General features: G+C 36.7%; 2 protein-coding genes across 2 annotated transcripts in view; one reads left to right on the top strand and one right to left on the bottom strand.

Moving 5' to 3' along the window:
• Positions 1-15,049, top strand: part of CFAP43 (cilia and flagella associated protein 43) — a gene marked incomplete at both ends in the record, with an annotated part of 98,509 nt that extends 83,460 nt beyond the window's left edge. Inside the window, 9 exons of the mRNA XM_082855006.1 lie at positions 1,210-1,296; positions 1,983-2,071; positions 3,694-3,907; positions 5,006-5,118; positions 6,590-6,749; positions 11,300-11,464; positions 13,260-13,340; positions 14,542-14,695; positions 14,883-15,049. Of these exons, the coding sequence (XP_082711132.1) occupies positions 1,210-1,296; positions 1,983-2,071; positions 3,694-3,907; positions 5,006-5,118; positions 6,590-6,749; positions 11,300-11,464; positions 13,260-13,340; positions 14,542-14,695; positions 14,883-15,049 (1,230 nt within the window). The remainder of the gene's footprint in view (positions 1-1,209; positions 1,297-1,982; positions 2,072-3,693; positions 3,908-5,005; positions 5,119-6,589; positions 6,750-11,299; positions 11,465-13,259; positions 13,341-14,541; positions 14,696-14,882) is intronic.
• A 4,178-nt stretch (positions 15,050-19,227) lies between these two features.
• Positions 19,228-21,811, bottom strand: SFR1 (SWI5 dependent homologous recombination repair protein 1). The gene is made up of 3 exons (XM_082854186.1): positions 21,701-21,811; positions 20,684-21,094; positions 19,228-19,632 (listed from the first exon to the last, which is right to left on the bottom strand). The coding sequence occupies exons 1-3, from the start codon at positions 21,794-21,796 to the stop codon at positions 19,441-19,443; spliced, it is 699 nt and encodes a 232-aa protein (XP_082710312.1). The 5' UTR covers positions 21,797-21,811; the 3' UTR covers positions 19,228-19,440.
• Positions 21,812-22,780: the final 969 nt, after the last annotated feature.

The following is a 22,780-nucleotide window of genomic DNA, read 5'->3' on the forward strand; positions in this document are numbered from 1 at the left end:
ATTTTCAAGCTCTTCTCTAGGGAATATTGTTCTCCCTGGACCTTTTGGCACCCTAAGTTTCACTAAATATATAAGTAATGGGTTAGCTTATAGAATGAAAAGCTGTCATATTTTGAAAAGCTCAAATAGGAGCATGAATAGATATGTTTCATTAAAGAGACAATGAATACAAAATACATGTCACATGATAATTTTCAAAAGATGTCAGCTTTTATTAGTATTAATAAATGACATTTATGAATGATATAAAGTATCAAATGACATATGTAGTTATTGCTGCCAAGGGTCTGTTAAAGAGCATATGCAAAGCACCTTCTAAATACAACCCTACTCATAACAACCCTACAGAGTACGGGATTTCTTTTGTAGATGAGGAGTCCATCTCAGAGAGACTGGTAACAGGCTAAGTCACTCACTAGTGTGTGACATACCAGAAATTGGAACTGTAGATATAAATAAAGACCCTCCAAATGAGAATAAGCAGACTATTTATTCAGAGCTTGGTATAGTAAGGGAATCAGCCACCATCACTTGTGTTTGGCAAACACTCAAAGGCAGGCAGGGGATGAGAAAGCTTTATCATGAACAGAAGAGAGGGCTTCAGCTATTCCCTGATTCGAAGTTGTTGGCATGGAGAAGCCTGGAGCAAGTTAATTAGAAGCTTGGCAACCTATGTGCTTGGTTTAGGAATGAGCTTTGGCTTTCTCTGGTTGGTCCTAAGTTGAAAATGGTGGCAAAAATTAGGAAAGCTGAAAGTTATTGACCAAGTCCTGGCGGTTTAGGGCCGATCGCTGCAGAGGCTGTGGTTTCCCTTCCTGGCTGGTTGTAGGTTATGAGTCAGGGCTCTATCTTTATATACGGTCTGGCTGTTGTCCATTTATATATTCAGTCTCTCAGAACCAAGGTCCATGCAACTCCCAAGCCTGTGCAATTTCATCATCCATACTGCCCTGCCAAGAGTGTAGTGTGCTCCCTAGTCACTTACACACTCGCATACAGAGCTGGCTACCCTTTGAAACAGGTGAGTGGATGTTTGTCCTTTCAGTCTCCAGTCAGTTTGCTTTCTTCTGTGAATGTTATCTGTAATCGATACTTCACTTCACATTTATCTTGTACTAGGGAATTCCTTGTTCTTTTCAGTATCCCCAATATTTTTGTTTATCCTGAAAGATCTCCAGTTCCAATCTTCTATTCCCGATGTTATTATAGAGCCAGACTACAGAGGCCATCCGGAAATCTAGAGAAGACCACGATATGTACAAGGAACACTACGACAACTTACTGGCGGAAGACAAAGTGAGAGCTGTTGTCTCACCCACTCGCTAATGCAATAGAGTTGTTGCTGCCTGGATTTGGGGAAGATTAAGAGGGATATAATTTAATTTCCTCATAGATTTTTCTCCTACTGTAATCACAGTTACGGGTGTACTTCATTCTATGCCACTGTGTATTTCTAAAAATCACTGTGTAAAATAAATTTTTGTAAACTTCTCTTGTTCAAGCTTTCTCTTGTACAAAAAAGAGAGAGCACATTTAGACTTTGGAGGTTTTTGAACTTCAGGTTGCAAGCCCCATTAGTTGGTTATGAAATCAATTTATTAGGCTATGATCAGCAGATTTATAATGGAAAAGAATAGGATAGAAAAGCAAACCGAAGAATAGAATAGAACGGAATGGAATAAAATAGAGGTAACTTGCATGTTTTACAGGTAAATATCATTTTGTGAAACTTCAGTTCTGAATGATTTCTAAGACCTCTTATATGAAGTAATGTTTTAAATTTACTGAGGTGCTTCTTGTTCAAAGTAAATCTTTGTTAAATCCTTGCACAGTGAGTGGTCACCCTCTAACAAGGTTATAAACCAAGTTTTCATGGATTTTTAAAATCAAAGTGACACAACCTATATTTTAAAGAGTATTGTCAACAAATAAAAGCCTTCTGAACAAAGTTACAATCCTGTCAACGATATGTTTTCCCTTAGGTTCTAGATCGCAGCTTTAAAAAGGAATTTTCTGAAATTCCCAGTCATCAGGTGGATATACTCTACAAACTTTTTAAACGCCGACCAAGGTTTGTTTCCTCTTTGTTATCATGTTTTTGAGAAAAAAATTTGTAAGCATTATTAGATGTCAGCTTTTCCTCCCGATTAGTTTGTAATATTCAGTGTAACATCTTTTATGTGAAAATGTTCAAGTGTCTTGATCATAACTCAGTTTGTTAAAGATCATTCTTATATCTTACAGTAGGCAATGAAGACTAAGGATTTCTTTTTTACTATTTAAAAATAGTTAAGTATCTAAGTAATCATAGTACTATTATAGGTTCTATTTTATACATGAAAGTAGTTCCTTGTAAGACACAAATGGCAGACAGATTTATAAACTGTTTTTCCCAAGATGTGTTCCAGCAAGTATGAGTCCCTTGCAGTATTAATTGGAATTACACATAAAAGTCTTCCAGGACAAAATAAGTTTAAGGAAATACTGGGCTGAAAAAGATAAAAGATTTTCTTTACTGAAGAACATTTCAGAACTTTTTGTAGCCTTTGCATCCCCAAGTATTAGAAATAGAGTAGGAAATGTTTTCCAGACTTATTCGACCACAAGTACCCTTTCCTCGGAGCATCTCATGTGATTTGTGTTCAAGATAAAGTTTGAAAAATGCCAGTATAAATGATTGAAAATAACCATTATCCGAAGAGTTCTAAAATATCTGATTTTTATACCGAGAGTAGCATTAGAACTACATTTCACAGATTTCCAAATTTTTATCAATTCAGATTTCCATAATTTTTAATCAGACATAATGTAGGAATCATGGAGTTTGTCACAAAGATATAGGCTCATTTGTGTCTGAGATGCAAACTCATTCTCTCACCTTTGACAGGTTACATGCAACCTGAGGAATTCAGTCTAGAGTAAGCCTTATGTCTTTTTTTCCCTATTTTTAAAGGAGTGAGTTACATAAGCCTGTGAAGAAAGAAGTGAGACCTCCCATATACTGGGAGGCAGCAGTGGAAAAAGCATAAACTCTATTGTCCAACAGAATTAGCTTTAAATCCTAACTCCACATCTATCAGACCTATGGCCTTGGCCAGTCACTTCTCTCAGAGCCTCGCTTCCTTCATCTAGAAAAAGAGGATAACAATAGTAACTTCACGGCGTATTGTAAAGCACCTTGAGAGTGAGTGCCTGGTACAAATCTCTGTACCCTTCTCTTCCCAGCTGCAGGCCAGGGAAACAAAAATAATCCATTAATGTAGATAAAAAGAGGCACTTCTCCAGTTGCACATATAGCTGAACATTCTCCAGGCTACTCACCTGCAACAAGGATACCAGCAGAGGATGTATGGGGCAGAACCAGGGGACATCCACACTTCCCTCAGGCATTTACTTACCTGCTTAAAATGCCCAGAAGGGAGACATTTTCTAGTGCAGGTAAAACTGCCAGTGCTGACAGAAACTGGGGACATCTATAGTCCAGCCGAGGTCATGTCTGGGGATCCAGAGGGGATGGAAGAAGGTCCAAGTGGGTGCTTTTCTCTTTGGGGTAATCCACCCACTAGCCACAGGAAACTGTCTTGCAGTATCACACCTCTGCTAAGGGTTACGTTAATTTAACAGTGATTTTTTTTTTTTTTTTTTTGTATGTGAGAATGTGAAAGGTTGATGGGCTTTTATTGGTAATACCAGGATTCACAAACAAAAAGTGCACTCAGATACGACCAGTCTTGTGCCTTTTGGAGAGCGACCAGGATCTGGGAAATTGAATAAGGATGCCTTTGCCCAGTTAATGAAAGCCATGGATGACTTGGACAGTATTAATAACATGCCACAAGGCTTGGACCCCTCCGTCTGGGAACATTTCTGCATGACCAGACGAGCGAAAGTGGAAAATGAACAGAAAGTATATAATAACATTTTATTATTTTATTTCATTTCATTTAGTGTACTAGTATCAAATATATAGTTTACGGTGGTCAGTGCTTCTAGAAAGGCTAGTTATTTAGGTTTTCGCACTAGGGTAATAGTAATATTAATAATAATGATAAAGAAATAAAATATTAACCTCAGTCCTATTGAAGGCTAAGTACTTGTAGACCCAAATTGACGGCCACTAGCCACACGGGGTTATTTTTTACTTGAAATAAATGTGGACAGTCCTAATTGAGACATACTGTAACTGGAAAATACACACAGATTTAGAAGACTTAGCGTGAAAAAAAGAAGGGAAAGTGTCTTAATATTTTTTATATTCTTTACAGGTTGAAATGATAATGTTTTAGATATATTGTATTAAATAAGATAATAAAATTAATTTCACCTGTTTCATTTCACTTGTATAATGTGGCTCCTACAAAATTTAAAATTACATATGTGGCTTGCATCGATGGCTCACATGACATTTCTCTTGGACAACACTGTTGTAGATACAACTTCTCCTGTCTGCTCTGGTCCTGAGTAGTCCTCATCCCTTTTTGCATAGAAGAATTATATTTCACCAGAATCAGCTTTATAGTTTTGCGAGAATATTTTGTTAATGTAACAAAGGGTAGCAATTTGAGAGTGTGTTTAATTAGGAAGAGACTTCTTCCTCTTGCTGCTTCTTGACCACACCTTGCCCCCTGGCCCTGCCACCAGATTACCTAAATTGGGTGCCGCATGCGTCAGGCTGTCATATTTTTGTTAAAGTATCTATGATTGTAAAACTTTATCTAAGATGATAAGATATAAGAAAAATTCTAGTTGCTTGCGTATTGTCTTTCAGTGAGAAGCAAATTTGATACTTTTCTAATTATTCATGGGATGTACCATGTAAGTTTTGGGTTTCTTATATTACATAATGGCAGGATTTAAATTTTGGTTTATTTCTTAGAAAGTTGGACTTGTTAAGGTTTTGTAACAAAGTTAAAAGATGTATATTTTTTAAAGTTCTTTAAAATTAGTTTGCTTTTATTTCTAAAGCTCCGTATGTTCTGAGATGTTGGTGGTTTGGTTTCTTCAGGTAAAGCAGAAAGCAGCTGGCTTAATAGAAATGGTGGCTTTCCTCCAGAGGAGAACTGAGGATGATGAGAAGGTGCAACATGAAATTGAAAAAGTACTCCGTGAGCTCACCCTGTAATTTGAACCTTTCATTCATGTTCATTTATTCAAAATCTAGGGCTAAATTAGGTTGTGTTATCATGGGGAGAGAATGCTGACTCACTGGTTTTCAGCTGGCACTGGCTTACCTATATTCATGGCTTTATAACTTCTCCTTGAGAAAGTGCATTTTGTTACATAAGACCTTATTTCAGAATGAAATTTGCCTACATGCTCCACTGCTCTTACTGCAAATCGTCAAGTTTTTTTTTACTCTTCAATTTCTGTTTTTCCCTTTTTTAAAATTTGAAGCATAATTGACTTACAAAATTAGTTTCAGATGCGCAACATAGTGATTTGATATTCCTATACATTACTCAACGATCTCCATGATAAGTCGTTACCATCTATCATCACACAAAGTTATGACAATTTTTTTTTTTTTTTTTTGCGGTACGCGGGCCTCTCACCATTGTGGCCTCTCCTGTTGCAGAGCACAAGCCCCAGATGCGCAGGCCCAGCGGCCATGGCTCACGGGCCTAGCTGCTCCGCGGCATGTGGGATCCTCCTAGACCAGGGCACGAGCCCTTGTCCCCTGCATCAGCAGGCGGACTCTCAACCACTGCACTACCAGGGAAGCCCAAAGTTGTGACAATTTTATTGACTATATTCCCTATACTATACCTCACATTCCTGTGACTTAATCAAATAGGCAAACTTGGGGAAAATCTTTTATTTTAATCTCCTTCCACACGTGTTCCACAGAAAGAACACGTTTCTGCTGGTAAGTACTTTTAAGCTCAAGCCACACAAGCAAACTGTGTGGAAAATTAAGTAGATATCCAAGAAATTTCCATGTAGATGCCTAAGCAGCTAATATTTTTTCTTCAAGGGAGCTTGTTGTATTTTCCAGAGTAATTGGGATACTGTTTTAAGTCCTTGCTTCACTTTTGGCCATATTTACAGCCACATGGATAAATACTTCTCTGATGTTCCCAAATTCATCATTAAACATCATTTTCAGATCTAGGTGATAAGTAGGAATATGAATTACCTAAAAATAGATTTGATAAGTAGTATGCAGATTAAACATTGTTAATATAATATCAGAGATCAATACACAAAGTCAGAACTTTAACAGATTTGTTATTTGGTAGCATCTCTCTTTTTTCCACTTACATTCAAAACCATATTAATCTTTTCTTAATCATGAAGTAAAACCTTATGAATGTGTTTCTGTCCATACCATTCTTTGAGCAGCCCAAGTGTAATTCCACATCAGTAAGAAGAGGTACCATAGAGACCTCTAGGAAAGCTTGTCATTGGGAAAATATTTTCCACATTAATCTCCAGCATGTTTTCCTTCAACTTAAGGAAAATTAATTTTGAATTTTATATTCAATTTTTATATCAGATATATTTTATCAAATTTATATATCAGATGATAGATGAAATTTGGAATATAAATGTATTACAACTACTTACTTTAAAGTCTTTTTCAATTTAGATTACAGGAAGACAAAGTGAAATTCCAGTTGAATTTGACAATCCAAATCCTCCTTAAACAAGGGCAAGTAGAACTGGAGAATTTCCAGTTACTGCTGGATTATTCTGATGCAATCCTCATCAACAAGAACATAGTTGAAGACTTGAATTCTGTGATTCGGGTAATTCTCATGCTTTAAGGAGAAAAAACCAACATATCACCTGCTGTACCAAATATTTTTCATATTCTCCCATTTCTATGGTAAATCATTCTCATTCAGTTGAACCAGTGGTTGCTAACTCTCACTCTACGTTAGAATCACCTGAACAAGTTTACAAATGTGTCCAGACCCCACCCCTAAGCATGGACATTTTTTTAAAGCTTGCCAGGTAATTCTAAGGTAAAAGAAGTTCAGGACCACGGAGTTAAATGTTCATCCTAATATACATACTATTATTTTGTTAGAGTCAATCTCCTCACCTGATGATAAGTTTGATAAGCTTAGAGAATTGATTTCAGACCTTGCTTGTTTTCTGATATAAACATTTAATGTTATAAATTGCCTTCTAAGCACTATTTTAGCTGCATTCTGCAAATTTTGAAATTTTGTATTTTTATTTTCTTTCCATTTAAAATATTATCTAATTTCCCTTGTAACTTCCTATTAGAAGTTACTATGGGTTATTTAGAAGTGTGTTATTTAATTTCCAAATATTTGAGGATTTTGTGCTGTTTGGGAATTATGTGCTAATGTTGCTATACATATTACTTTTATAAATGCTCTTAACCCACAATATATTGTTATTATTGTTGCTATAGATAGTTATCTTTCAGAGTGATGAAAATAAGAAAAAAGCATTTTCTATTCCCCTCCAATTTCACTATTTCAAGAGATCTTTCTTTGTATAGATTGAAGTTTCTGTCTTGTATTATATACCGTCTACTTAAAAAACTTCTTTTAACAACTGAAGTGCAAGTCTGTCGGTAATAAATTCTCTCTGTTTTTCCTTGTCTGAAATTGATTCACCTCTATTATTGAAAGATATTTTGCTGGGTTCCCTGGATTGACCGGTTCTTTCTTTCTCCCTCTCATTCTTTTCACTTTAAAGGTGTTCATCTTCTTCTGGCTTACGGAACTTCTGACAAGATGCCTACTATATTTTTTTAATCTTTGTTCCTCTTAAAATAATGTGTCTGCCTTTGAGATTTTTCTCTTTATCTTTGGTTTTCAGCAGTTTGAACATATGTCTAGGAGTGTGTGTGTGTGTGTGTGTGTGTGTGTGTGTGTGTGTGTGTGATCCTTTTAATGTACTGTTGACTTTGGTTTGCTAATATTTTGTTTATGATTTTGTCCATGTTCATCAAGGATATTGACCTGTAATTTTCTCTTCTTGTGGTGTCTTTGGCTTTGATAATCAAACAGGGTAATGTTGACCTCATAAAATGTTTGGAAATATTCCCTCCTTTTCAATTTTTTGTTAAGTGTTTGAGAAGGATTTGTATAAGTTCTGGTATGTTACATTTTCACTTACATTCATTTTAAAATATTTTCTAATATCCCTTATTTCTCTTTTGACTTCACTGATTATTTAATAATGTGGTGTTGAATTTCCACATATTTGTAAATATTCCAGTTTTCTTTCTGTTATTGATTTCTAGTTTCATTCCCTTGTGGTCAGAGCAGATACTTTGTATGATTTCCATCTTTTAACATGTATTAGGATTCATTTTATGGCCTAACATGTGATCTGTATTTGAGAATGTTCCATTTGCACCTGCAAATAATGTGTATTCTGCTGTTATTGAGAGATGAATTCTGTATATGTCTCTTATGTCTAATTAATTTATAGTGTTCAAATCCTCTATTTCTATATTGATCTATATTGATCTATACTTGTTCTATCCATTAGTGGAAGTAAGATATTGAAGTCTCCAATTATGGTTATTAAAATGTCTATTTCTCCTTCAGTTCTGTCAATTTTTGCTTCATATATTTTGAAACTGTTTTTAGGTGCATATATGTTTATAATTGTTATATATTCTTGAAGGACTGGCCTTCTATCAGCATATAAAAGACAATTTTTGTGTTAAAGTTTATTTTGTCTGATGTTAGTATAACTATTCCAGCTGTTTTTTGGTTACAGTTTGCATGGAAGATATCTTTCCATCCTTTCACCTTTGAGCTACTTGTGTCATTGGATCTAAAGTGAGTCTCTTCTAGACAGAATATTATTGGATCTTTTTTTAATCCATTGTGTCTATCTTTGCCTTTTAATTGTAGGCTTTAATGCATTTACATTGAACGTAATTACTGGTAAAGAAGAACTTACTGCTGTCATTTTGGTATTTGTTTTCTGCATGTCATATTTTGTGGTTGTTCAGTCCCTCCATTATTGCTTTCTTTAGTAGATAATTGGGGTTTTTTTGCAGAGTACCATTCTGATCCCCTTCTCTTTTCCTTTTCCCTATACCTTTCCTTTTCCGTATGCTTTCTTAGTGGTTACCCCTGGGAATTACAATTGACATCTTAATTTTATAACAGACTAGTTCAAATTAACACCAACTTAGTTTCAGTAGTATGCAAATCTCTGCTTCCATGGAGCTCTGTTTCTCCCCCAGTATGTTATTATTATCATGAATTACATCTTTATATACTGTGTGTCCATTAACATAGATTTTTAATTATTATTTTATGCATTTTTCTTTTAAACCACACAGGAAAAATAGAGTACTTACAAACAAAAATACAAGAATACTGGCTTTTATATTTACCTATGTAGTTACATTTTTTATTTAGGTTGTTTTTTATTTATTTCTTCTGGCTTTGAGTTACTATCTACTTGCTTTTTATTTCAGCTTGAAGGACTCCCTTTAGCAATTCTTGTAGAGCAGTCTAGTAACGATGGACTCCCTCAGTTTTTGTTTATCTCAGGAAGTTTTTAATTCTTCTTCAATTTTTGTTGTTAGGGTAAGAGCAACAACCATCAGATTTGTTGATGGACTGAATGTGAAGGGTCAGGTAAAGAGAGGGATCAAGAATAAATCTTAATATTTTGGCTTTTGAGCAACTGAGAAGGTGATGGTGTCATTCACTGACATGAGAAAGACTGAGGAGATGTAGCCTTGGCTGGGGACATAGGATGAAGAATGTTGGCTTTTGTTAAATTTGAGATACCTATAGAACACCCAGTGGAAATATCTAATAGCCAGAATTCAGGGTTGAGATACATATTTAGGAGTATTCTATATGTAGATCACATATATTTAACTACATATGGACTATTACATATAGATATCTGCATATAGATAATTTATGCCACAAGATTGCTTGAGACCACGTAGGAAGTGGGTAGATAGGAGGAGGGCATTTGGGCCAACACCCGAAGTCCAATTCTGAAAGATCTAGCAGAGAAGGAGTTAAGTGAGGAGACTGAGAAGGAGCTGCCAGTGAGATAGAAGGGAACCTAGAAACCATGAGAGAAACAGTTCCGAGGAGGAGGGAACCATGCACTATGTCAATTACTTGACAAGAGCAGTCTTAGTGGAGGGTTGGGGCAGGAGCTCAATTGCTGATGGCTGAAGAAACAATATGAAGTGAGGAAGTTGAGACCAGGACTATAAAATAAATCTTATGACAAAGTTGACTGAAAGGAAAGGAGAGAGGAGATGTGGTAGTTCGACAGAAGTGTTTCTCAACCTCAGCACTACTGACATTTTGAGCTGGATGATTATTTGTCGGGGAGAGATGTCCTGCGTATTGTGTGAAGTTTAGCAGCCTCCCTGGCCTCTACCCACTAGATGCCAGTAGCAATGCCCCCCTACAGTTATGTCAGCCAGAAATGTCCCCAGACATAGTTGAATGTCCCCTGGTGGGGCAATATTTCCCACATTTGGGAAATACTGCTCCAGAGAAATGCTTGACCTTAAGATTTTGGAACTGGCAATGACAAGATCAAGGGTATGATCATGGGAGCTGGGTGGCTGAGCAGGATAGAGAAGAGAGCATCGAAAGTGGGAAATTCAAGGAACTGAGCCCAAGCAGCGACCAAAAGATGAAAATAATTTTTAGAAAGAGTAGCAGTTGGTATAGTCTAGTGGCATGAACTTGAAAAAGCTAAGTTCTTGAAGGAGAAGGGAGGAAAAATATAAAACATTAACTGATGGAACTCACATACAAATTTATTTTAGAGACATAGTAGTTTCACTGTTAGCAATCTGGGAGAACAACTCCATGAAAATATTCCTGAACTTCATGTAGGCAATTTGAAATGAAGTACAAAATATCTAGGTGTTTAAATATCATATTTAACCCATTGAATTTTTTTGCTTTTCCACTAGCTACCAACAAGATACTGCTGTGCCTAGCTGCATTAAATTACAATCCTTTATCTATAGTGTCAAGAAGCAGGGCAGACTAGGGGTATAAATGCATACAGATTGGTAGATCGGTGATGTCAAGAGGAGTTCCTGCCTAATCACTGACATAAAAGTAAATTGGCTATGCCATTCAAATGTATCTTACAATCCCTTCTGTTCAGTAACTACCATGCTTTATAGTGATCAGATTGTGCCCATCAAGTAATTTTTTAATATCTACTACATTTTAAGAAAGAGGATAGAATTATCTCTGCATTCCAAGCGTTTTCTAAGAAAAGCATTCAGCTTCAAATATTCTGTATCCTGTATGCAGAATCGTATTATATGAATATCGGAATGTACTTTTTCTTTAAGACTCAAGGACAAAAGAAAGTTGCTAGCATGATGGAAAGTAAAGAAGTCCACAAAGGAATATTTCAGATCGAGTGGGAACATAAGAAAATGGAGATGGAAATGGAAGATCTAAATCAGAAGGCTCGGGATATTCAGATGCTGTTTTTTTCAAGAGATCGTCAAAATGTAAGTTCTCCCTGCCCCCCACTATATAATTTTAATTTCATTCATTAATGTATTCATTCATTCAACCAGTATTTAATAAGAAGCCTCTGTGACGTCAAGCATGTTCTATGCCAGAAGTAGTTCATAATGTGACTATGAATTCTGTCTGTTTCTTCTGGTAGTTTACATTTGCTGCCTCTGGTTCTTTGTGACCCATTCAGTAGTATAGTTCTGTTTTGCAGCTCACCAAGAATTTCCTAATTGTCAAATCTCGTGGTCCCTTTCCCAGTCATAACCATCCCTGTAGCATTTGTCCATCTTCTTTTTTTTTTGGGCCGTGTGGCATGTGGGATCTTAGTTCCCTGACCAGGGATCGAACCTGCAGTGGAAGCGCGGAGTGTTAACCACTGGACCGCCAGGGAAGTCCATCCATCTTCATTCTTAATTGCTCATTGTTTTGGCTTTAATCATCCCTGTTTTCTCCTGTATTTCTTCCAACATGTCAGACCACTCTGCCTCTTCTCCTCATTTCTCTTTTGTTTCTCTTAAGTATAGCTATTTTTAAGATTCTGCCCCCAGCTCTGTGTTTCTTTCCATGGCCTCTCCTTTGATGATTTCTCTTTTTCTGACTTTCATGATCACTGCTAAGACTCATCCAAGCTTTCTGGACTCCAATTAAATTCCAATTCCAATCTAAGTTCTCTGAACCTGACCTTTCTCAAGCTCTATTTCTGTATTTCCTACTTCCCAACAGCTCCTCTTCTTATTTTGCTTATTTCTGTTCTTTCAGCCATTCACTCAGGGTTAAAGTTGTTGTCCTCTTTGATTCCCCTCTTTCCCTTGTCTTCCAAGTCTTAACTAGTTTATCCATGTACTCCCTCATTCTCTATGCCCACTGCCTTTACCTTGCTTCAGTCCTTCCTTTTCAATGGTTTAGAGTATTTTATAATAATCTCCTAACTAGTCTCTTGACCTTGGGTTTTTCTCTTCTAATTATACTGTATACTGCTGTCACATTCCTATTCAGGTCTAATAACATTACTACTCTGCTCAAACATTTTAAAGTTCCTCTTCTTACCTGGCACATGAATTCTGAAATCCTTAAGTGGCGTTCAGTGTCCTTCAAATTATCTTTTGAAATTCATTCCCACTGTTCCTCTTACACATCAGTATTCTCAAACCAAACTGATTTTATATTCCAGGATTCTACCTCTGTGCCTTTGCTTATACTGGTTCTTCTACCTGCAATATTTTTCCGTATTTTTTTTTCACATCCCTAATCTATCTGTTTTTCAAGGTCTGGTTTAAATGCCACCTCATCCATAAAGCCTTTTGATTTCCCCAGTTCAGAGAAACTATGGCCCAACTCAAACCATCTTTTAATTTGCATGTCACCTTACATACATTCTGGCAACTAATCATACTACACGTTCTCTTTTTCTTGAAGTCTCTGTCATGTTATCTATCTTTGTTATCTCCCTCAGTATCTTTAACTGGGATATTGTTAGTATGGGACTTAGTGAGACACTCTCAAATGAGACACAATAAATATTTGGTGAGTTGAATAAGTGAATGAATGAATGAGAAGATAAACTCTAGGCATTTGTAACTATTAGTATATAGATGAGTGTATCAATAGCCAAATATAAGTAAGTAGCATGACACTAAAGTCAAGTCAATCCTAACTTGGATAGATAATTTTTATGAGAAACAGTAACTTTCAAAACTAAGATAATCTTTATAAAATTATCTACTGAAAGAAATAGAGAAAAATGTCCTTACATACATTGTGGGTTTTTTTTTTTTCCTCTTAAAGTACCTAAATGAACCAAACTATGAGACTATGATTGCCATTCAGATTGGAGTAATGGAGCAAACCATTGCTGTTTTAGATAAGGTAGGTCTCAAGGATACTGATCATTATAATTCCAGTAGTTGTGAATGATTTAAACAAAGTAATAGTTTGCAAATCATGAATTCAAATAGAACCTACCAAAATCTTGCTCTTTTATACTGATATTCAGGATGTAATTAGAGGTCTCTAAATAGTGTCTTTGTAACTGTAACCAATGTGGTAGCCTGAAGCACTTCTTTTTTTTTTTAATTTTTATTTTATATTGGAGTATAGTTGATGAACAGCGTTGTGTTAGTTTCAGGTGTACAGCAAAGTGATTCAGTTATACATATACATGTATCTATTCTTTTTCAAGTTCTTTTCCCATTTAGGTTATTGCAGAATATTGAGCAGAGTTCCCTGTGCTATACAGTAGGTCCTTGTTGCTTATTTATCTTAAATATAGCACTGTGTATATGTCAACCCCAACCTCCCAATCTATCCCTCTCTCCCTTCCCCCAGTAACCATAAGTTTGTTCTCTAAGTCTGGGAGTCTGTTTCTGTTTTATAAATAAGTTCATTTGTATCATTTTTTTAAGATTCTGCCTATAAGCAACATCATATTATATTTATCTTTCTCTGTCTGACTTACTTCACTTGGTATGATAATCTCCAGGTCCATCCATGTTGCTGCAAATGGCATTATTTCATTCTTTTTAACGGCTGAGCAATATTCCATTGTATGTATGTACCCCATCTTCTTCATCCATTCATCTGTCAGTCATTTAGGTTGTGAAGCACTTCTTTTAACATTTGAATTAACCCCTTGGGAGATATCAGAGTGTAGGTGAATTTCCTGTTTCACATTAGGTTACGTAAGATTTATGTAGTAGAAGTGTTGATAGTCTTTCCTTTGCATTGTAAAGGCTTTGTTTTACCCTAATTGCCTAACAATGCTCAGTTTTGAGTGTTTAACATACATAAGATGGAAACAAAGTAATCTCAAGGCTATGTGTTTTTTAAATCTTCTCTTATTTCTAAGAATATACAAATTTTTTTCTAAAATGTGTATCAACATACCATTCTATCTTTCAACAAATAATTTAAGTACCCACTATGTGCAGGTATTATGCTAGGTACTAGGGATATGATGGTAAGATGTCCTACTGATGACAATGTATTTAAATTTTAAGAATAATGTCTTTATAAAATATATTTTTTTCAAAATTATTTCTGTGGGGTGTCATGGGAACAAAAATTTCAGACCCACAAAAAGAATGTGGAAAGCTGCAAAAAGCTGCTTAAAAAACTGAGAAGGTACAGCAATCAAAAAGATGTAGCACATTATACCCTAAGCTGCAATTTACGAGAAGAACTGGTGGCTGTCTCAGAGAGAAAAGACATCTGTAATGCAGTGGGTAAGATTTTTTTCTTTAATCAACTGTCAGTTTCTTTAAAAGTGATCATAATTCCTAAAATCTGTACAGTGGTTATAAAGCTACCAGTATTTGTTCCATATGTTTAATTGATTCTGAGTGCTGTTTCTGTATTTAAAAGTATAGATAATAATCCAAATAATTCCTTCTTCTTCATTTCTGGGATAAGGGTCTACACTGACTTGTGAAAAGATTGCCAAAGAACGATATGAAAACATGATGCAACAGCAAAAGTTAACAAAAATTTCAAAAGAACAAGCTGAGCAGATTTCAATACTACAGGCTGAAGTTGAAAGATTAAGGATGAAAACATTTCCTGCTTTCGTTCAAATGTAAAACTGCTGGTGGGAAACATAAGACCAAATCAGTCATTTTAAAAATAATTTCATTTGGTTAAAATGATTTCTGTCTCTCTTATATAAGGAAATTTAAGTAGAGTCTCCTCTTAGTGGCATATTTTTAATAGCAAATTGATTGATTTTAGCCTTAGTCATTATAAAAATGTCCTGCATGAATAAATGTCTAAAATAACACGAATGATTTTTATTCAAGAATGAACACGATTTTAGCTCAGAATATATTCAAGATCTATTTTATTAAGTCTTAATTTGATCAAAAATTATTTTCACAGTAGTAATATAGAAAGTCTTAAAGACAAAAAATTATTTTTAGCCACTACTGGTATTTCTAATTTTATAAAATTACCAGAAATGTTATGAGATTATGAATGATTTTTATCTTTTATACTTTTCTGTATTTCCCATTTTCTTCAGTAAGCATTTCTCTATCATCAGAAAAAAAAATAATAGAATGTTTAAGATGATTCCCTGTCCTACCAATGGGAACAAGGCAAATTGTTTACTTTTACCAAGCCCTAAATCATTTGTAAATTACAACATATTTTCTTCTACATAGACGTTCTACATAAACATGACATAATCTTCTATATTCATATGTATTTGCAACAGAACTTAATTTTGTGCCCCACATGATAGTTTAGTAAACAGAAAAAAAAGCATTTTCTCATTTTGTGATATTGTGATTTATAATAAGAAATATATATATTTGGTCTCCGACACCATTCCTGGCACAGAGATCCTAAAACCCTCGGAATTTCCTAAGTGATGAGAGAGGTACAGGTGTCTTGTTATGTTAATGAGGTGACTTTTGGATTGCACCTAAGGATGGGGGCTGTTTGCCAGGAGAACCAACCCTGTGTCCCAACCTCCCATCCACCCACCCACCCTTACTCACACCCACCCCCCACCCCCACCCCCACCTCTAGGAAGGGTAAACGGGCTGGAAGTTGAATTGATCACCGATGACCAATGATTTAATCAATTGTGCCTATGTAATGAGGTCTCCATAAAAGCCCAGAAGGACAAGGTTTGGAGAGTGTACCCAGAGAGAGCAAGCAAGCTCTGAGCTTTTCACCATAACTTGCCTTATGCATCTCTTCCATCCTGAGGTTCCTGAGTTAGATCCTTTTATAATAAAATGGTAATCTGATAAATAAAATGTTTCTCTGCGTTCTATGAACCACTCTAGCAAATTAACTGAACCCAAGGAAGGAGGGAATCTTGGGAACCTCTGATTTATTGCCAGCCGGTCAGAAGCACAGGTAACAATCTGGTTTTTCAAATGGCATCTGAAGTGGAGGGCAGTCTTGTGGGACTGAGCCCTTAACTTGTAGAATCTGATGCTATCTCCAGATAGATGTGTCAGAATTGAGTTGAATTGTAGGACATCCAGATGGTGTTTTGAGAATTGCTTGGTGTGGAGAAACACAGACACACACAAAGGAATTTGGTGATCAGAATTCTTACATTTCCATGAAATAGTTTATCACTTTATTCATGTAGATGATGATAAATAAGTAATGAGAAGATTAACTGTTCAGAAAACTGCTTTGCCTTTCCATAGCCTATGGACTGCTGCATTCCAAGGTAATACCATGGGGATCATTAACCACAATCTCCAAAGGGTGTCAATGTCTCAATGTTCTGCACTTTGTGAATTAAATGTTAAGTTTAATTAGTAACACCATATCCAGTGTACACTGGTGTAGGTAAAGCAAGAGAGCAATTATAAAACATTCTATTTAGAAAAAAAAATTTAGAAGTTTTAAGACCTTCTATTTAGAAATTGCCAGGATAGTACCATAATTGATCACCTGTATAGTGATCAGTGGTGGGAATGGTAAGGAAAATAGAACCAACATCATTTTGACAGCTCCCCCCCTTAGGCCTAGAATGATTCCTGAAGTAGTCGATTTGGCTGATTAAGCAGGGTAGTGCCTATTGGTAACATTTCCATGTCACCTGAGTTAGCTACTGGAGCCTCCATTTGCTACTAAGGCAAGGCCACAAATTTCGCTGGACAGTGCTCTGTGGATTCCCAGGTCTTAACAGCCTGTTTCGTTTCTGTTTCTTAGTGTCTACCCTGAGTGATTCTGGCAATGCTCCTTGCTTGAATGCCTCAGCTTTGAGGCATAGAGTGGAGGTTAGCAAGAGCCTCTTGCCCCCAAGCTGTATTCTAGTAGCAGCACTTTCAACAAGAGGCATCTTCTGCTTTGGGGTTATTGGCAGGTGCTTTGGAAGGGCACATGGGTCATGGAACCCAGTCCTCTCTCTTGATATGTTTATGGTACTGATTCCTCTCAGCTTCTGCTGAACTAAGAGCAATTATATTTGTATTTTTATAGCCCTTTAAGATATTATCTATATTATCAAGTAGTAATATATATAATTAATTGGGTCAAACATAACATGGTTATGAGCTCTGTTGCTGGGTTGCTTGGGTTCAAATTCTGACTGTCACTAAATAACTACTTAATCTTAAAACTTCCTCATCTTTAAAACTGGGATGTTGATAATTGTAAAACTCAAATGAGTTAACATACGTTTAAAACTGGCACAAAGCAAGTGCTAAGTGTTAGCTTTCATTTTAATGAATAAAAATAATTCTTATTCAGTAGTTCTTAATAAATATATCCTATTAAATGGAGGTAAAATTCAATAGAAATTATTAAAAAGGGGACTGCTTCATGGGCACCCCTAGGCCCCAAACTCTCCCATAAGCCCCATCCATACTCCATGATCCACCTCCTCTTGTAGAAGTGCTCACTGAGCTGTTGGAGCCCTCAGCACCTAGCCAATGCCTTAGAAATCCCCATTGCTATACCACCAACTGCTCCCCAGCTCTCCCAAAACCAGAGTCCTACTGATGCTGTAGTTCCCCCAAATGGACGTGTAAGGGTGACTCCAGGGGATGTGCTAGTCAGTAATGGGCAGCTGCAGTCAAATGCTGGCAACCATCACCAGGGAAACCACTTCTCCTGCCACATTTAGGACCTCTGGCTGAGCAGCAAGAAGCAATGGAGGCTGGTCAGCACAGCTTCCCAGGGATGCCCATCTGGGAATCCCAGAGCCAGGGAAGGCCAGTCCTCTTGGGTTCACAGAAGCCAATAACAATGGCAGTGTCTAGAAGGCAAGAATTGAGGCCGGGGTGAGGGGTAGGTTACTGGCATGGGCATTAACAATTAGAATGCATGCAAGAGCAGGGTCTTGATATGCCAACATTAATAGTCTGTTGGATCACGGGGAAGGACTGGGCTGAGAGTAAGGAGCAGCTGGGGGCGGAGGGGGGAAGCTTAGGGTAGTGGCTGCTTACCAAGTAGTAGGGAAGTACTTTTCTTTTAAGATTGGGGGAAAAAAAACCCACAACTAAGTAAAGCTGTCTCAGCCCTTAAAAGGACCCAAGAGACTGGAAACCAGAACCAAGAAGCCACTGACCCACAAAGTTCTCTCTCTGTCATCTCTGCCTTCCTCTGTAAGGGCAGACTTAAGCACACCAGCTTTTCTGCTTTCAAGTTCACATACAACAGCTCCAGCCACAAAAAGAGATGGGCTTTCTTTTCTTGAGTTCAATTCCGAATTCTCAAGGACTGGGATGCTTGGGTCCATCTATGGCCAGGATGACAGATAACGTACAACATGGCAGCCAGAACCCCAACCCAGTGAAGGTGGGTTTCCGACTGAGGAGTCGCTGTTAATGGAGTAGATACGCTAGCGTTTACCTATTTCACAGATAAAACTAGAAAGGTAGATGAATGTAAAAGGCCCCGTATGCCGTGATGCCCTGAAGTGGGTGATGAGGACATGTGGTTTTATAAGAAATAGATGATCACTTCACTAACTGAGATGACGAATACAAGTAACAAATTTGAAGAGACAGAAACTAATGTAATTTTGAACATATGAGTTTACCTGCTAGACCATCCAGATGGAAATATGTGGTAAATGGGTGGAAACAAAGGAGAGGCATAAACTTAGGAGAGGCAGGCATTTTCAGACAAGTTTCGGTTTAGACATTCACTAGATGGACTGTCTTTTCACATTTAAAATAAAACTTTTACCACAATAAATAGAACAATGTATTAAAACTCACTTCCACAGTTGTCCAGATTATTTTTTTAATCATGATTTAATTTAAAAAAATTTTTTCACCTTTAACTGTCAAGTTTTCTTTGGCAAATTTATTCAAAACACTAAATTTTCATTTTAGAACTTAGTTTATACTTATATAACAAAGGCCCTAAATTGATCCAGGTTCACCAGGATACCTTTCTCTAAGCCCTAATGGTTTACATCTTCCCTTTAAAATGTATAAATATCTTTTAATTACATTGTCATCCACAAAGACATTCTGGAGAAAAAAATTATGAATTAAACACCTATAAATTCTTCTTCATTTCTGTTATAGTGTAGCAATTTATCATCTAACCCATAGTGGTCTATCAGCTGAGTAAGGCTTAGTTTCTTGTTCTCCTCAGACATAGCTGACTGCAGCTCATAAAGCAACAGCTGGCTACAGCTTCTCCACTTCTTTATTAACATCTGTAACTGAGACAGGTCATTCTGAAACAGAAAAAAAAAAAAGACATAAATGTGTGTCAATAACTAGATAGCCATCCTAACTTACTTAATGAAAGTTGTCAAATCAGTCGATGAGTAGTAGGTTTAAAGGGTAACACATCTGGACATAAATGGGACTTCTACCCAGGAAAAAAGTAGGATCGTTTTAAGTAACTATCACTCAAATTGAGTTCTATGGCTGTTTTGTTTGGTAGAAGCTCTGGGCTATCCTTACCCTCAGGGAAAAATCGAATCATTAAATAGGGCAAAACTATGTAAAGAAGCAACAATATGGGTTAAAAAAAAAATCTACTTTTTCTACCACAGCTGTACTTTAAAAAATGATATTCAAATTAATATTTTTCAATGTCACTATCTCATAAAACTCAAGTAGTTATATTTAGAGAAGTCCTAAAAATTCAAGAGAGCAAATAAGATACAGTATTCCATCATTTATGACACATTGCTGGGGAAGAAGGCGCAATTGCAATATACATGAATGATCCAGGTAAGTAAGGGTCATCTTCTTCCAAGTGCCCAAATTCTATTTTCTTCAACTTTATCTGGGTTGAAATCTAAAATCTAATATATATTTGTTGTTTTCTTAAAGAAAATGCTCGGAATATTTTAATAATTTGTTACACATAATTGAATAACAAAAGATCATTACTAAAATTACTTTTCATTGTACTCTGTGGTCCATTTTTAGCTTTTTTTCTCATTCACTGTCACTGTTGCTTCTGTTCTCATTGCCACTTGCAGCTAACATTTGAAGCTTCTAATACTGCTGTGGGCTGGAAACTAGATAGAAAGCTTCAACTGCATATGAAATAAGGGCTGGGACTTTTAAAAGTTATAGCTGGTGTTTAGAGGCCTCTTCTGCTCTACTCTAAATCTATGACATATTTGAGTTAAAGCTGTTGGAAGCCAGGTTTCTGGATACTTGGCTTACTTCTTATTATGCTAAAATAAACTTTTCTTTTTGAAATACTTTCCTACCATTTATCTAAAAATAAAAAAATTAATTAGGCAATGGTTCTGAAATTCTTCTTACCTTTGATCTATACATTTTGACTAGTTTTAGCCTCCGAAGAAGTTCTTCTTTCTCCTGAATCTGCTTCATCAATTTTGCTTTTTCTTCGTTTAATCCATGTTTGGGAAGATTCTCACTCATAAAGTCATTCCGGAGATCACTGCATGACTCAGAATCAAGTGATTTAGATGCACATGCATTGATATTCTTGAAGGTATTTTTCAAATGTGTACTTTCTTCAAATTCACTGTCTATGTGTTTAAAATTTTCTTGAAATTCCAAACAGTTTTCTTCTGTTGAAGGTGCTGGTTTCTCTGAAAAGGTCTGATCGTTTTCTTCACTCTCTACTTTAAGTCGTTTTACCACACCATAACAAGAATTAAATGAAGATCTAGTTTTCCTTAATCGTTCCCTAAGGGTTGCACTCATAGGCTGAAAAAGGCATCAAACGTTAATAATGTTAATCAAGAGTTGACATAAATAAATCTACTAGAAATCAAGACCTTACGTTTCTATGGCAGACACCACTAGATGACTTTCTGTCTCCATATATCTAAAGTAACCATCACAAAATATCTTTAATTCCTGTAAGCTTCACTAAGTTTTAACCCCTTTTTATATTAGCAGAGCCAGCACCCTTCTAAAACAGTGCTGAAACACTTACCTCAGTAATCACAAACATTTGTTCAGCAATTGTCCCAAGCCTGACATGGTTAGGTGCTTCAGAGTTACAAATTAAGGAAACGACCTAGATCTTTCCCCCAAAGACCTTCATGATGTCAGATTCAAACTTCCTGTTTGGAATGCTGTAAAAACTTGAACTGAAACTAAATGAGAATAATTGGGTCAAGATGAAAATTTGAGGGGAAGGTCCAATACATTATCTAAGGGGAAAGACCTAAAATTATGTTAATAAAATTTTTACTTACTAATTTACACATTACGTTAACTGACAGTGTTCAGTAGACTTGAAACCACCATTGCCACAATACTTAGAAATAGAGAATAGATCCACTGAAAGAACTAAGATTTTCATACTTGTTTTCTTGAACTGCTTGTACGAGGAGACGGTGGATTGGCACCAGCCTGTGGAGTGCTAGGTAACACCACAGCTGAGTCTGATGGACTTTCCATCTTGAAATCTTGCTTTACTTCTAAAAAACAAAAAATAATCACGAAACGGAAATCAAATTAACCCACACCTCTATATATTCCTTAATTTTTATCAAAGAATTTTTTATTGTTTTACATAACATCACCAAGTAAGCCAGCCAACTTCCTTCTTTCACTTAGTTGTGATTCATTCTTGCTTTTCTTTTTTCAGTTTTCCATTTACTTTCCTAAATCGGATTGTGTTGCTCATTATGGTGACTACTAGTCTTTTTCATGACAAGTTAACTAGCTAGCATCTCATATGAACAACTCCACATTTGTTTTTATTGATGGATAAAATCTGACAAAAATCCTCAAAATCTGCCATATTCGGGGGGGGTGAGTTGGATAACAACTTTGGATAGTCAGGAATTCTTTAATTTCATTACGCCAGCTTCACAATGAAAGGAAATGTAACTGAAATCTTGACTCAAAAAAACATAATCAGGCCTGTCACGCTACCCTAAATCCTAAAGGCTGTGTGCCTAAAACAAATGACCCTTCAGGCCTGAGGAACAAGGAGCCCAAGCACAGATAAACTTACTCCTGTCTGCATCGTTTTCGATTAAGCAGCTAAGAGACCCTGAAAAGCAGAGACTGAAGTTTGCTTCTCAAACAAAGGCCATCGAACTTTACCGGGAAAAATACCACAGGGAGTCCTCCCTCCCCTCCCGCCACTACAGCAAGCCCTCGAGAGACCCCAGGCCTGAGGTGGAGCTGAGAGGTTCCCTGACCAGGGAAAGGGAGCGCTACTCGACTCCCCACCCAATCCCCGAAGAAGTCCAGTTCTCAGACGCCCACTCCATGCCCAGCACGCTACCTCCCTCCGCCTTGTCCGGAGAGCGTAGAGAACTAACCCAACTGCTGCCGCCAGCCGGGAGTCTGAGAGGCGGGGCCGCACGGGAGGTGGAAGAGACCCGCGATTGGCCAGATTGACTGACGTGCGCAGCTCCACTCAGCCCCGCG

Source organism: Leucopleurus acutus (assembly GCF_964270905.1).
Source record: "Leucopleurus acutus genome assembly, chromosome: 14".
NCBI lineage: Eukaryota > Metazoa > Chordata > Mammalia > Artiodactyla > Delphinidae > Leucopleurus > Leucopleurus acutus.

What these genes read in the sequence shown, in the direction of transcription:
- SFR1 (XM_082854186.1), bottom strand. Translation starts at nt 21,796, where the DNA reads ATGGAAAGTCCATCAGACTCAGCTGTGGTGTTACCTAGCACTCCACAG. An exon ending in CAAGCAGTTCAAGAAAACAA is followed by an intron (nt 21,095 to 21,700) that starts GTATGAAAATCT and finishes TGCCTTTTTCAG; the next exon opens with CCTATGAGTGCAACCCTTAG. An exon ending in TCAAAATGTATAGATCAAAG is followed by an intron (nt 19,633 to 20,683) that starts GTAAGAAGAATT and finishes TTTCTGTTTCAG; the next exon opens with AATGACCTGTCTCAGTTACA.